This window comes from Camelus bactrianus, chromosome 6, assembly GCF_048773025.1.
Source record: "Camelus bactrianus isolate YW-2024 breed Bactrian camel chromosome 6, ASM4877302v1, whole genome shotgun sequence".
Taxonomy (NCBI): Eukaryota; Metazoa; Chordata; class Mammalia; order Artiodactyla; family Camelidae; genus Camelus; species Camelus bactrianus.
This window is the reverse complement of record NC_133544.1, coordinates 19,590,579-19,605,604: the sequence shown is the minus strand read 5'-3', so window position 1 is coordinate 19,605,604 and position 15,026 is coordinate 19,590,579. Positions and strand designations below refer to the sequence as shown.

Below are 15,026 nucleotides of genomic sequence, written 5' to 3'. Positions count from 1 at the left end.
ACTGAAAAAGAACCTGAGGAAGAAGTCAGGTATCTTATCCAAGATCACCAACTAATAGCTGGCAAAACCAAGATACAATCCAGGCAACCTGACTCCAGAGTTCCCAGTTAGAGATGAACCCTGAGAGTGTAGAGTGAATGTCTTTTAAATTTTGGACCCTAGGCACCTCACTTGCCACACCCCAATTCCCCAGTTTGGGGTGTCCAGTTTCTAATCTCTAAATTATACTGCTACTAACAGAGCAGGTCTAGTCACAACTCTGGTACCTTACTTACCTGGAGACAAAAGTTCAAGTCTCTGCTACTTGCTAAGTGACCTTGTCAAAGCATATTCCCTGAGTCTCTTTTGATCTATAAAATGTGATTAGGTCTGCTGCTTCCTGGCACTATGCTGGGCTAGAAATTCTGAAGGACTCTACCTTCACAAAGCATCTAGTTCCTAGATAAAATGTAAGACTACTGCATTTCTGGGCTTCCTAGAAATGATGTTGAGGGACAGAAGTTTCCCCAAGGGCAAATGAAGTGGAATAATGCATCACTGTTCAACTTATGATCCAAGTATTTATATACAACTAGAGCATATTTAGAATAGTGGTTCTCATTCAGGGGTGGGTTTGCCCCCCAGGGACATCTGGCAATGTCTGGACACATTCCTGGCTGTCAGAACTGAGGGGTGCTACTGGCATCTAGTGGGCAGAGGTCAGTCATGCAGCTAACATTCTACAATGAACAGGACAGCCTTCTACAAGAAAGAATTAACGGGTCCAAAATGTCACAGTGCCAAGGCTGAGAAACCTGATCTTGAGACAAATTAACCGAGTTTAAGATTTGCCTCCAATTGAGAAAATTTTTGTAACTTTATTTTACTGAAAAAAAGAGGCCATGTTTTGTATCTCCCATAGTACTCACTATTTGGATACCGGTAGGTTTGACAGTCTAGAAATCAGGATTATTTTATCATTCACTTTGAAAAGGATTTCTAGGCTGTCATTCCCACCTATAGCTATTTACCTATCCAAAACACAATTCACATTCAAATACAGATTATTGAAAATCAAGTGGTAACGTGTATGAATACTAAATCATTAACCTGGAACTAACACAGTGTTGTAGGTCAATTATACAAAGAAAGAAAGGAAGAAAGTGAGAGAGAAGGAAGGAAAGAAGAGAAAGGGAAGGAGGGAGGGAGGGAGGGAGGGAGGGAGGGAAGGAAGGAAGGAAGGAAGGAAGGAAGGAAGGAAATCAAGACTATTTTATGTGTCTTTTCTATCCCCCACAATTCATACAGTAAAGGAGGCCCACAGTATAAAGAGAGAATTTCGAGAATCAGGTTCAATTTTCTGGAATCACCTTCCTTCCAGCGTTATCTAGGTAAATTTTAAATTATAGGCACTCTCATTACTCATCTTAATGGATAATCTAACTCACCACTGTATCCTTCACAGCTGTATGTAAGTTTTCAATAAGTTTGTAAAAGAGCCAAAAAGAGAGGAGATAGGGGCTAAAGCTAATAACAAAGTCCTTTAAAAACCACAAACTATGAAATTAATGTTAGTTTTCATTACAAGACTATCTAAATAGGGTCCAATAAAGTAGCCACTAGCCACACATGGTGATTTAAACGGAAATTAACTGTAATAAAAATTCAGTTCTTCAGTTCCACTAACCACATGTCAAATGTTTACTAGCAACATGTAGCTAGTGGCTACCATACTGGAGGACACAGATATAGAACATTTTCGTCACCACAGGAAGTTCTGTTGGATAGTGCTAACTGTCAAACTGTTAAAACTAGGGCACATTCTGGAAATTCTAATGAGATCCTGAAGAAATTTAGTGCAGAGAATTAAAATAACATAAACTCATTTCAATTTAATAGTTTTAAATTTAAATCCAGCTACAACTCAGAATAGAAGAGTATGCCCCATTTTTAAAAAACAACAAAAACCTTAAACTACTTTGTTCAGTTAAATTCTGGAGCCACATTTGTTGTTAACCAGTTTATTTACTGAATGCCAACTACATATGCCAGGCATTAGTGTAGAGGCTGAGGATTCTAAGCTGAGTTAAGTCACAATTTCTGTCATTTAAAACCAACCATTAAGCAAAAACTAGTGTGTAACCTATAAAACATATATTATTTACATATCCTATTAAACAAATTTTTATACGTATACTTCTTCTAAAAAAGTCATATGTAATAAAAATGCAGGTAGAGCTATTTGGTCTCAAAAACAATTCATTCTCTTTAGAAAGAATATCTCAATTCTATTGGGACCAGCAGGAAAGATCAACTCCAGATTCCGAAAAGCAAAAGCAGGTAAGGTAACAAACAACTTGGACTGACCACTAGTTTGACCTAGAGTAAAGTCTTTGGGACTGATATTCTACACCGAAAAATGTTGTCCCTTGTACATAAGGTCATAGAACTACAAGGACAACCATTATAAGAGGGTAACAAATTGTAAAATACTCATTCCACATAATACTAAGGAATCAAAATAAACTTGTTCTCTTATTACTCATATCTCTGGAGGGGATACTTTATGTGTTTGAGTAGTTTATACTGCTGTTTTTCCAACTCATGTCTCAGAGTTGGCATTCCTTCATTTGTATTTTTAGATACCTAATCTTCACTTTCAGTAATGATTACATTTCTCTCAAGGTAGATAAGTATTTTATCATCTCATTCTCATGAACTATGATTACTTATTTGTATATACCTCGAAAGAAGCTCAATACTCAATTTCTAAGCCAGCAGTTTTAAAACTGTTCTCAGGATCCTTTATCACTTTCACAAATTAATGAGGACCTCAAAGAGCTTTTATGAAATTATAACTAAGATTTTTTAAAAAAATGTTTACTAATTATTTAAAAATAACAATATATCCTTTACATGTTAACATAAAGAACATGTTTTTAATGAAAATAACCATATTTTCTAAATAAAATCTAGTGAGAAATGGCTTAAAGGAAAACAGCTGGATTTTTATATCTGCTTCTGCTGTTCACTTTGTTGTTTTGGTTGAAGCATATGAAGAAAATCTGCCTTCCCACAGCCAAGTAGTTGGGAAGGGAAAAAGTATTTTATGTTTCTTAAAAGTTAGCTGCAGTGTACAATCTGAAACCATATACCAGTGAACTTTCATACTCTTCGATTAAAATCCATTAATTTATCTTTCACTCTGAAGGCATTTTGCAACATCATGCATTCATCATTTGGAGAATATGAGTTCAGTGAATTATGCAGATACTCCAAATGTTAACACATTTCATTACAGAATATCAAACAATCACAGGTCTTAATATCAACACTGATCTCATCTCAAACCTTAAGTAAAACATCTTTTTAATATTCAGTGCATCAAAATGGGAAGCATGCATAAGGCACTTCTGCTGCATATGAGCAGTTAATCTCAAGGAAAAACACTTGTGTGTTTGAGTTGCAAGTTTAACTGGTCACTTTTTCCATAGAACACACATTCACTGGAAATACGACAGACATGCTATGATTATTCAGACTCAAGCCCAACCTCATGGACCCCCTGGAAGAGCCTGTGGGGAACTTCAGGGACCATACATTGAAAACCACTGTTCTGAGCAATAAAGCAAAAATATTTCGTGATTCTCTGAGTCATTACAACACTAGGAAAACACAAATGCTTAATAAAATTATCTTAAATCTAAGTAACCTAAGTATGTTTAAATCTAAGTAAATCTAAGAAAACAGAAAACGAGCTCCCAAAGTAAAATTTATTATAAACCCAATATTTGGCCCACATAGAGAATTGGACCCCAGAACATGAAATTCTTTTATCAAGCACTTATTCAATCTCCACAACATAAACACACTTTAGCACATAGGTACATTACAGCATAAACACATTTTAAAACACAGGTACATTAAGGTCACAAATAAAGAAAAAGGAAAACAACTTACAGGTATGTCAAGTAGTTAGACCATAAATGGATGTTAACTATCCATTAATAATAGTTAATGCTACTGCCAGGTACTGGGCTAAGTAAGCACTTTATTTATTTACTACATTTACTCCTCAAAACAAACCTAAAAGGAAAGTACCATCAACTTCCATGTCACAAATAAGGAAACTGCAATGTAAGTATTTTGCCCAAGGTCAGAGGAAGAATGGATGGGAAGAGTTGGGATTTAAAACCAGCACACTTCACTTAACTATACTGCCTCCTGTAACAAAGTCAAATGTTCACCGTATACAGAAATTGTGGGTTAGTCTCTGGCTGAAGAAAATGTTTTTAAAAAAAAAGGAGGGGCAGACTCACAGTTTTTAGTTCCATCAGAACTTGCTCATCGACTCCATCATCCAAAAAGATGTCTCTCACATCATTAATAACATCTTCAATCACAGATCTATACAATTTAGGCTTTAAAGGAAAAAATAAAAGACGGTTGAAAAATGTGTAACAAGTTTTTACAAATTCAAAGCAAACTAAATGTAATACAATAGTCATTTTTCCAACTATCAAAAACTTATTTTAGAAGATACAACTTTAGAGATATGGCCATCCTAATAATCATGATTTGCTTTAGTTAAATTATTAGACTGCATGTTTTAACGGAAGTTTTAAACTATTTAATGCAATTCATATCCAGAAGATCCTTAAGCATACAAGGTCCACACAATTTCCAGTTATAATTTTTTATGTTGTTATAGCCAAAACATTTAATGCGATCCAACAATATAGCTTTATGGGTTGCTATGTCTGGTTCCTATTATTCCTTTGCTTGGTTTTAATCTGTTATATCTTTTAACCTCACCACTCAGTCGTAGCCTTTAGAGAACCTTATGTCTTCCCTGGTAATAATCTGCAACTCAATGAGCATTCACATTTAAAAAAATCACCTAATTTCTGTTTTTTTGTTAGCCAGTCTGTACCTTTCACCCACACCATTATGCTGCTCATATACCCACAATTAACAGGTCTCAAACTCCCAGAGGAACAGGACACGATGATTCTTGCCCAGGACTTCTCTCCTACCACTGCCCAGATGATGCTATGGAGCAGAATCAAGAATAGCCTCGATATGTATTTTATTTTATTGTTGGCATTCCTTGGGGGGAAGGAGGAGAAGCTTGCTTTTAGAAGGCTGCCAGAAAAATGAGAATAGATATAAAAGCACTTTCAAAGTATATAAAGTATTTCTGAAAAACCAGAATTCACCCAACCCACATCCTACTTTTTAACATGTTAAACAAAAGAAAGTTTGCATGTCAGAGTGTAAAACCAGAACTGCATTGTTATAAATCCTATCCATTATCACAGAGTTAACAGCCTTTTTCTTTTAATGCTGTGTCATTATTTGCTTTATATCTTGCTTAAGGTAAAAGTTACTGCTTACTCAATAAAACCAAGGGTTTGCTCTCATAAGCAAATCTCAAACAAAAATGATTGTTTCATTAGCACCTCTATGAGCAATACTGTTATTATAGGGAAACCCTCTAAGAAAGTGTGTCCTTGCTTAGCCAAAAATACAAACAATGAGTTCATCCCTACAATTTACTTCAACCATTAAAAACTCTTTATTTCTTTTCACTACAACCAGAAAAACAATTCATGTACCTAGGTTCTTGCCTTTGCTGTTTCAACCACTAACTTGCTTTTTTATTTTGCCAAATCTATCCCTGTGAACTAAAATTAATGTGTAAAATGTTCATCTCTACTGTGCCTCCTTAAACATTCTGATTCTATAAGGTTAGGTATCACCTTATCTATGGCAATTTAACTACTGAATTACAAAAATACATTTATAAAATGTTTTCTAAAATCAATGACTCTTCAAGGCATTATAAAGAGGTAATGTAAATTTAAACTGGCAGTATAAATCTTAAATTGGTGACGTAAGTTATTTTTTCAGCAGACTAGATGTTTCGATGTTTTTGAAGTCAGTGACCCCTAAAAATATTCTGCTTGGAGATCCAGATATTTGTAGGTATAATGTTGCTTTCTTCTGGCACTCCCTACTTAATGAATCAACCCTGCTTTAAGACTTTGCTTTTGTCCCTTAATAAACCCACAACTTGACCATTTAATGGGTTTACAAGCACTACAGTTGATGGAAAGGAAATGTGCATTTCCGTCCAAAATACTGATGTTTTAAAGTGTAAGTACACAGGCATTATTTGAAATAAGCAATCTCAAAATCATCATTTAAAAACCCAAACCTTACTTGAGGCAAAGTTTTTGCCTTTTATGAAATACATAGTAATTTAGGAGGTTTGCCCTGGTTTTCAGAAACCAGATACTCCAAATTTAAAAAGTGGTAAATCAAAGGGCCAATGGTGGCATTATCTAATGATTAATTAAAGGGTTTCTTTCCAAAGTCTTAGTCCCTGGTGCAAAACTGGAAAATACATTGGATTAATGTCTATATCGGATATCATATTAATATCCAATGCAATAGAAACGCCATCTACTTAAGAATTTTAATTTTTTAAAACCCAGTTTGCACTAAGCCTTCTCACATTACTCACAATTCTCATACACATAAATGTACTGCAGGCATAAGATCCTACATGTCAAAGCTTTAGGTACTTAACTATTTCTTTGTAAAGCTCTGTGTCTCCGACATTTACTATAGCAAAACATAATGAAGTATTAGGAGCTACATTTTTAACCTATTACCTGAATAGTTGAAGAACAAAACCCTACCAAAGTCAAGTCCCCTACAGCTAACAGTTAATGTACAAAGCCTTTTTTTAAATTCCCGACAATAATGCACGCATCTTCTAATACGAGAACGATTAGACATCTGAGCTAAAATTCTTTTTAAAATAAAAATAAAATTAAAAATGACAGCAATTCTGTTTTCCCCTAACGAAGACGGCAAGTCCCAGCCGCCTCATCAAAACAAAAACTTGGGGCTCTGAAAGCAGCCCCAGATGGGTACGAAATTACAGTGTACGTAAGGGACCTAGAAATAAATTGAGCTCTGCACACGCCAGCCTCTAGCCTCGGGAGCACGCACCTCCCAGCCCCGCTCTCAGCAGCTCTCACTATTTAAAGCCGGATCTGGTGTTTAAATGGAGAGGCGGTGACGTAGGCCTGAAAAGCACCTTCCCATCCTGGCAGAGTCTATATTAGAGAGCGGCAATGGCTCTATATAAACAGGGCAGCCAAAGGGAGGAGGACCACAAGGCTCAGGGACTGAAAAGCAGGGTAAGCGGCCGCAGCCATGATGGATCGACCCGAGTCGTCAACGGTACGGAGTCGGGCGGCCTCGGGCTGCATTTGGGACCGGGCAAAAACGTGTTTTATTGTCATAATAAAAATAAGAGTGGGGTGGACTAGTGATCACATTGCGTTGGGGACTGAAAAGGTTATTTATGTGACTGCTTTTTGCAAACCTACATGATCGCAAGTAACCAAAAAGGGACAAACGGTGAGAAGTAGGCAAATTTCAAGGCGAAAGCGGGGCACTTTGACCACTGTAGCCTTTGTTTGTTTTGGTGCTTTTGCTAGTCGAAGATACGATGGGGGGTTTGCTTCCCCTTCGCCATTTTACCGATTCGGAAGGAGCCAAGATAAGTGCTTTTCAACCTTCGTCCTTTTTTTTTTTTTTTTAAATGTAAAATGGCCCCAGTGAACGCTCCCTAAGCACAGCCGCCAGAACACCCCCAAGTAACCCCAAAGTAGACATTAACCTTCCACTGCATTAAAGTGGATCGCGGTGGGTCTTGGGGATTCGCCTAACTCCCCAGACGCGGTTTTTGTTTTGAGGCTTTTCGGGGAGCCCTTCTCGAGCCAGCGAGGTCGGGCCCGCTTCGGGGAGAAGCGGCGGCTCCCCTCCCGCCCTCCCTCCTGGCTGCCGGGGTCTGGGGCCCGGGCCGCGCGCTCGCCCCGGCCCAACCGCCTCCGCGGCCCGGACCGCCCCGCGGCGGCCCCAGGCCCCGCCGGCACCCCCGCCCTCCCCGCCGCCGCGGCCGCGAGCCCTCGGCGCCCCCCCGCGCCCGGCGCCCCGGCCCGCTCCGCTCGAGGCGGGAAGCGGCGGTGGCCGCGCGGGCAGCTGAGGAGAGTCGAGGCCGAGAGTCGCCGCCGTCCCCGCCCCCGCCCGGTCCGGCCGTTGCTGCCGCCTGAACGAAGCCCCCGCCGGCCACCGAACCACGTCCTTACCACGGTGTTTGTATTTGCCGAGTTCGCCATTTCCACACACAACACAAACAAGAGGGGGGCAACCCCGAGAAAACAAGATAAAAACAAAACGAAAAAAAAAAAAAAACCAAAACACCCGGAGGGTGACCCAAGCCACCGCAAAATTAAGGGGGGAAAAATTTAAACAAAATTGGATCCTGACGGAGGAGAGGGGAGCGGCGAGAGAAGGAGGAAGAAGGGGAGGAGGGGGGCAGTCCTCCCGGAGCTAAAACTCGAGAATCGCCCTTAAAAAAAAAAAGGCCACGACCCTTTAGGGGTCCGGGGGGCGTTGCCCGCTCCCCACCCCGCGCCAAGGAGGGAAACCACCACCGGTCGCCGCTCCCAGCGCCGCCGCTGCCGCCACCGGCTGCAGCTCCAGCCGTCCGGTCCGCCCGCTTCTCCCCTTTATATAGTGAGCCAACGAGCTGCGCGAGCCGCCGCTGCCGCCGCCGCCGCCGAGAGACAGGGCGGAGGGGGAGGGAGGGGCGGAAAGGGCGGGGGCAGAGGTGGGCGGGGCTGAGCGCGAGACACCGCGAGAACCGCGTGCGCAGGCGCGCCGGGGCGGAGGCTGCCGCGGAGCGCGTCATCACGCGCCGTGGAGAGTGTTGGGTGGGCGGGGCCATGGATTTGAGTAGAGAAGTCTGACGGCCGCCTCCCCAAGTCTCGCGTGATCACGTGGTTGGCACCCAGGCGGAAGTCTCCTGCCACTGCTTTGGGATGAGGAACTTGCAAAGCATTGCTGGAAGAGGCGTGAGTTCTTGTGACACTTGAGGCCAAAACTAGTTGGGACCGCCTCCTATGGGGCGTTTATTTGCTGTCCCGGGCTGGAGAGGGGCTAGTAAGTGTGGAAGGGGTGGTGGCAACAGCCTCGCTAGGAATGGCCGCGGAGGAGGCTCGGTCACGTGGCACAGTTTCCGGCCCCTGGCGCGCTCGGACTAAGGGCAGGTTTAAATGCGGAGTCATCCGTGACCGCTCAGGTCGGACTCCGCGTTTCCAGGCGTTAGTGCCTCTTGCTGAGGGTGGGCCTTTTGCTTGCAAAATTGCGTACGAGTTCCTGAAGGATGGAAGCTGATTTGGGACGCCCATTAGCACATTAGCACAAAATTAATAATCCCTGAAGCCAGCTGAATTATCTGTCTCCACCAGTACAGCTACAGAATCTGTTGGTTTCCGTTCCCCTGAAGAACTACTAAATGACTTCTTAAGGTGGTAGAAATGACAAAAAACAAACCACCACCGAGTTTATGACAGCACGACTTTCCCTGGTTTTTTAAAATAATGCCAAAATTCGGTGACTTCATGTGGCCAGCACGTTCTGACTAACCTCTGAAATACTTTCCCTTGACTCACCAACTCACATGGCCTCTCCTTGCGAAAAGAGCAGGCAGAACACGTCCATGTCTTGCAGTGTAATTCAATAGGCGTTTGACCTGCTCTGCTAATCCCGCTTTTGTATCAGTGTTTCTCGCAGAACAGAGACTGCTCTGTTTAGAAGGCAGAACTCACAGTACCTAATTTTCTTGTCCTGAGGAATTTCTAGAGACATGGAATGTAGTCGGTACAAGTGAGGGAGTTTATCCTCAAAAGTCAAAGCAAAACAAAATGTCAAAGTTCTATGCCTCTGAAGCCAGATTTGAGGACTATCGGTTGCTTCTCAGTTCCTTGCACCGTGGGATGTTGTGGGGATGTTGCGGGGGCTGGGGACAGTGAAAGAGAAAAGCAAACAAACGAAATCATAGTGTTTCTTTATTATATAAACTTACCATTCTATCAACATTTGTAATTGATTTAATACTCTGGTGACTGTTAGCCCGGAAAGTTGTACTAAACAGCTTTCGCTTCATATAATTTTAAGAGAATTGGTTACCACCTTGTATGAGTACCTACTGTTTGTACATGGAATCCGTCACCTTCCACCTCATTTTCTTCTCTTCCTTTTGATATTATTACTAAATGATCAAATGTTTTGCTATCAGTTAAGATTAAGATCATTGCAAACAGGACAGGGGAAAGAACCTATGAGATTTACGCTCCACAGAATTATTCCTGAGGGGATTGATGACAGGTATGTTTTGATTGGGTGTGACCTATGAAATAATGGGATATACTTATTGGATTAAAAAGGCAGAAAACTCAGTCCTAGCCTCGTTAAGACCTTCAGACTCTTTGGAGGCTCTGAGTCAGCCTCTCTTTACAAACTCTAAATTACAACAAGTAATATTTACCTAGATTTCTTTGGTGGTTCCATATAAATTTTTTAGGATTATTTATTCTAGTTCTGGAAAGAAAGTCATGGGTATTTCGATAAGGAGTGCATTAAATTTGTAGATTGCTTTGGATAATATGGCAATTTAACAATATTAATTCTTCCAATCCAAGAGCATGTGATATCTTTCCATGTCTTTGAATCATTTCAGTTTCCTTTATCAAGTGTTTTATAGTTTTAGCATATAAGTCTTTCACCTCCTTGGTTAAGTTTATTCCAAGGTATTTTATTTTTTGATGTGGTTTTAAATGGGATTGTTCTTTTTACTTTCTACTTCTGATATTTCGTAGTTAGTGTAAAGAAATGCAACAGATTTCTCTATATTAATCTTGCTACCTTGCTGAATTCATTTATTAGTCCTAATAGTTTTTGTGTGGAGACTTTAGGATTCTCTATATAGGGAAGTCACGTCATCTGTAAACAGTGACAGTTTTACCTCTTCACTTCCAGTTTAGATGTCTATTTCTTTTTGTTGTCTGATTGCTGTAGCTAGGACTTCCAGTATTATATTGAGTAGAAGTGGTGAGAGTGGGCATCCTTGTCTTGTTGCTGAATTTAGGAGGAAAGCTTTCTGCTTTTCATCCTTGAGTATTATGTTGGCTTTATCATAAATGGCTTTTATTATGTTAAGATATGTCTGTTCCCTCTATACCCACTTTGGTAAGAGTTTTTATCATGAATGGATGTTGAATTTTGTTAAATGGGTTTTTTTTGCATCTGTTGAGATGATATCGTATGGTTTCTGTCTTTCCTTTTGTTAATGTGGTACATCAAATTGATTGATTTGCGTATGCCGAACCATCCTTGCAACCCTGGAATGAATCCAACTTGATCATGCTGTATGATCCTTTTTATGTTTGCTAATATTTTTGTCGAGGATTTTTGATAACTCAAAGATAGTGACCTGTAATTGTCTCTTTTGGTAGTGTCTTTGGTTTTGATATGAGGGTGATGGTGGCTTCGTAGAATGAATTTGGGAGTGTTCCCTCCTCTTCAGTCTTTTAGAATAGTTTGAGAAGGATAGGTATGAGTTGTTGTTTGTATGTTTGTAGATCTCCAATGAAGCTGTCTGGTCCTGGACTTTTGTTTGCAGGGAGCTTTTTTATTATGGATTCTATTTCACTTCTACTGACCGGTCAGTTCAAATTATATTTCTTCTTGATTCAGTTTTAGCAGGCTGTTAGTTTCTAGAAATTTGTCCATTTCTTCTAGATTGTCCAATTTGTTGGTATATGGCTATTCATAGAGTTGAATCTAAACAAGAAAGTATATTTAAATAAGTCTAGCTCTGTTCCTTTCCTCTTCACATTATTTTCTCCTTGTGCTTATAGATAACTCTCTTTTTAAAAAAATGATGGTTTATCTTTCCTTTTCTAAGTTTTAATGTGAACTTGCATGTGTACACATTTTTATAGGAAAGAATGGATTCTCCCTTAGAGCCTCTAGAGGGAGTATGACTTTTCCAGCATCTTTATTTTGGACTTTGGCCTCCAGAACTGTGAGAGAATAAATTTCTGTTGTTTTTAAGCCACCAAGTTTGTGGTTATTTATTAAAGCAGCCTCAGGAAAGTAATACAGTAGGTAAGAAGAAGTTGCTCTTTAAAGAAGTATTGCTGCTAGTAAGTGAATAAGGAATGATAGAATATCACCATTTTGCAACCTCTGATGAGTTAAGAGATGGAGATATTAAGTACTGACATCTGTGAATATCATAAAAAGGAAAATACCCAGATACTATGAGCCTCCTGATGAACATGCTATCACCTATAAGTTAGTCCTAGCCTCACCCCCACTAGCCCAAAATAGGAACCCTGAATGTGATCAAGCTTCTAAATCCAACTAACAATCTTCAAAAATTACAGAGGATGATGGGACATTTTAAACTATGTATAAGGCATGCAGTCGTCAAAATCCAGACCCGTGGAGCTGTTGGACAAATAATGCAGTTTCTTCAACAAATAAATTCAGAGAGGAACCTACAGATTAAAAGACACTTAAAGACATATCAACCAGTCATAATATGTAGAACTTATTTGGATCCTAATTCAAATAAACTGTAAAAGAAATATGACAATTATGAGACAGTTGGAAATTCAAACACATACTGGAATAAAACAAAATTTTCCATTAAAAATAAACCTAAACCTAGTTAATCCTTATTTATAATCAGTAGTGGTTCTTTATCCATACAGCTTCCTTTCAGTTGAAAGGTGGTTGGTATTCCCAAGAAGGCCTGGTATTGTGTTATAAATGTAATTAATATTAAACACTGCATTTAATTACATGGGTTTCCTCTTTCTCTAATTCTTGGATTTCAGCTACGTATGCCTTATCTTGATTCACACTTTGGATAGCTGTGATCTGGGACAGTTAAAAGTGGTGGAAAATAAAGTGTTTTTTTCAGTTGTTTCTATAAATATATTCTTCTAATGGCCAACTTATCTTTGCTTTTTCTGCCAACTTATCTTCTTAACTTATGTATCTTCAACTTGGTAGAGACTTCTAATATGACAGATAATTCTACATAGGCAATTTTGTAGTGAAAGACATCATAGCAGGTAAATTAAATCTGTAGTTAATCTTAAAACTATGTCTTAGAGAATCACTACTAAAACTAGAACTAGATGGGCCAGTTTCAGTTCTTCTCCAGAACCTACCTTCCTCTAATAGTAGAAGTAGTTAAAATTATAAAAGGGGAGGTGACAGAAAGATTATTGTAGATTCCAGATCACAATGGAAGTAAGGAATTTGCATAAATACCAAGGGCTGCTCTTTCTTTTAAGAGGGGTTTCTGGGAGAAAAATCAAAGGGTACAGTTCAAATACCTTCTTGCAAACAAGGGTCTGGGTTAATGTTATAGGATGGTTTGTCAAAGTAAGGAGAGTTGGCAAAAAGAAAGGATTTTAAACAGGAAAAATGGAGATTAAAAAAAAAAAAGATGATAAATTTGCTGTTTTATGTTCCTTGCCAAGTTGAGAAGCAATAATAATAATGGATTTACTCTAAAGGATTTAATCACATGGTACTTCCTTTAAAGTTAGTAACAATCCAATGAGGTAAGTAATAGTAACCCTTTGTTATGGTTAGGAAACAGGTTAAGCAGTGACTTGCCTGAGCTCATATTGCTATATACTTGTGAAATTTTAGAGGTGCAAGTTTAAGGCTCTTTCCAAGTGTCTTAAAAATAAGAAGTTATTAATCTAGAAGAATGTGAAGGTTTTGAATCAAATTACATTGCTCCTTAAGTTTGTCAAATATATACTAATTATATAATATGTAAAACTTCATTTGGGAGAAGAAACTTGATAGCATATACAAAATTGAGACTTGAAACGAAGATTTTGCCCCAATAAACTCTAAGTGCCTTTGTAAGAGCATCATCAAGAAGCATTTATTAAACCGCTTAAATAACTGATTTCTCTGTTTCTGCATTAGTTGAAAATCACCCATTTCCCATTCCAAATAGCACCTACTCAATTATTGAATTTGGCAGGAATGGTCATTTTCTATCAAGAGTCTCTATAATCAAAATATTTTTGTCTAACTTTGTAATTATATTAGAAATGCTTTCATAAAACAGGAAAGTGGACCATTTTCAGTGATAGAACATTGGGGAAAGGAAGTCTTTCTGTTTTACCTAGTGAGCCAATGGTATAACTGCCATTGTATAGGTAGAAAAATAAATTGGGCCTGTGCCAAGGTCATTGCACAATAAATTAGAAGAGGCAGTTGTATATTGACAGGGATAGCGGTATAGCAGTAACCCAGAGCATGAGCTTTGTAATCACAGACCATGATGTTTGTCCTTGTCCCAACCATAGGCAAGTTACGTCATCTGGGTAGTGGCAGTTAGTAACATTATTTAGAGGGTCGTGTGAGAATTGAGCAGTAATCCATGTAGAGCCTCTTAGCACAATGATTGGCACAAAGTAGGTCCTCAGTAAAGGTTAGTGACCAGAACAACAATAATAATGTTGATGGTACTGAAAATTAAGTAGGTTCTGTTTTGTCTTTGTCTAGATCATGTTGAGCAGTGGCATGGAGCAAAAAATTAGGAATCAGAACACACTCTGAATTGAGTTCACCAATTAAGTGAACTCATATCTATCTTTTGAACCTCTAACTTTTCTCTATCTGTAAAATTAGAATCAAAGAAAGCAATTGCAAGTTTGAGATACAACACATACTGCACTCTAGATTAGTACATTTTTCATTGATTCTTTGAAGACAGATCATTTGAATAACTGATTTCTCTGTTTCTACATCAGTTGAAAATCATCACTTTCCTGAAATGACTCAGATTGCTTAAAACTAGAAGCTTTATATAAATCTCTAGTCAAGAGAGAGAATTGCTCATTTGTGAAGTGTGGAATGCATTACCATTCCTCAATAAATCTCAAAATGATAGATTTTCAGCCTTCAGATATATTGTTGTGTGTGATAAAGATCAGTACTATTATGTGGCCACAGGATGGCAAAATACACCTGAGCCCAGGTAGAGTACAAGACTAGGAAACCACAATCCCTACAGTGATGTTTCATTTCTTTTTCATGTATTTTATTGCCTCTTGAGTAATATTTCTCACTAACAATGG

The 15,026-nt window shown here is 39.0% G+C and overlaps 1 protein-coding gene and 1 long non-coding RNA gene across 2 annotated transcripts in view; one reads left to right on the top strand and one right to left on the bottom strand.

Moving 5' to 3' along the window:
* GTF2A1 (general transcription factor IIA subunit 1) overlaps nucleotides 1-8,644 on the bottom strand; it is a 40,389-nt gene extending 31,745 nt beyond the window's left edge. Inside the window, exons 1-2 of the mRNA XM_074365178.1 lie at nucleotides 8,148-8,644; nucleotides 4,299-4,400 (exon numbers count right to left, since the gene is read on the bottom strand). Coding sequence (XP_074221279.1) covers nucleotides 4,299-4,400; nucleotides 8,148-8,177 — 132 coding nt within the window. The 5' untranslated portion in view covers nucleotides 8,178-8,644. The remainder of the gene's footprint in view (nucleotides 1-4,298; nucleotides 4,401-8,147) is intronic.
* A 114-nt stretch (nucleotides 8,645-8,758) lies between these two features.
* Nucleotides 8,759-15,026, top strand: part of LOC123617103 (uncharacterized) — a 53,007-nt gene continuing 46,739 nt past the window's right edge. The window contains exon 1 of the long non-coding RNA XR_006725171.2: nucleotides 8,759-8,915. This is a non-coding gene — a long non-coding RNA (uncharacterized LOC123617103). The remainder of the gene's footprint in view (nucleotides 8,916-15,026) is intronic.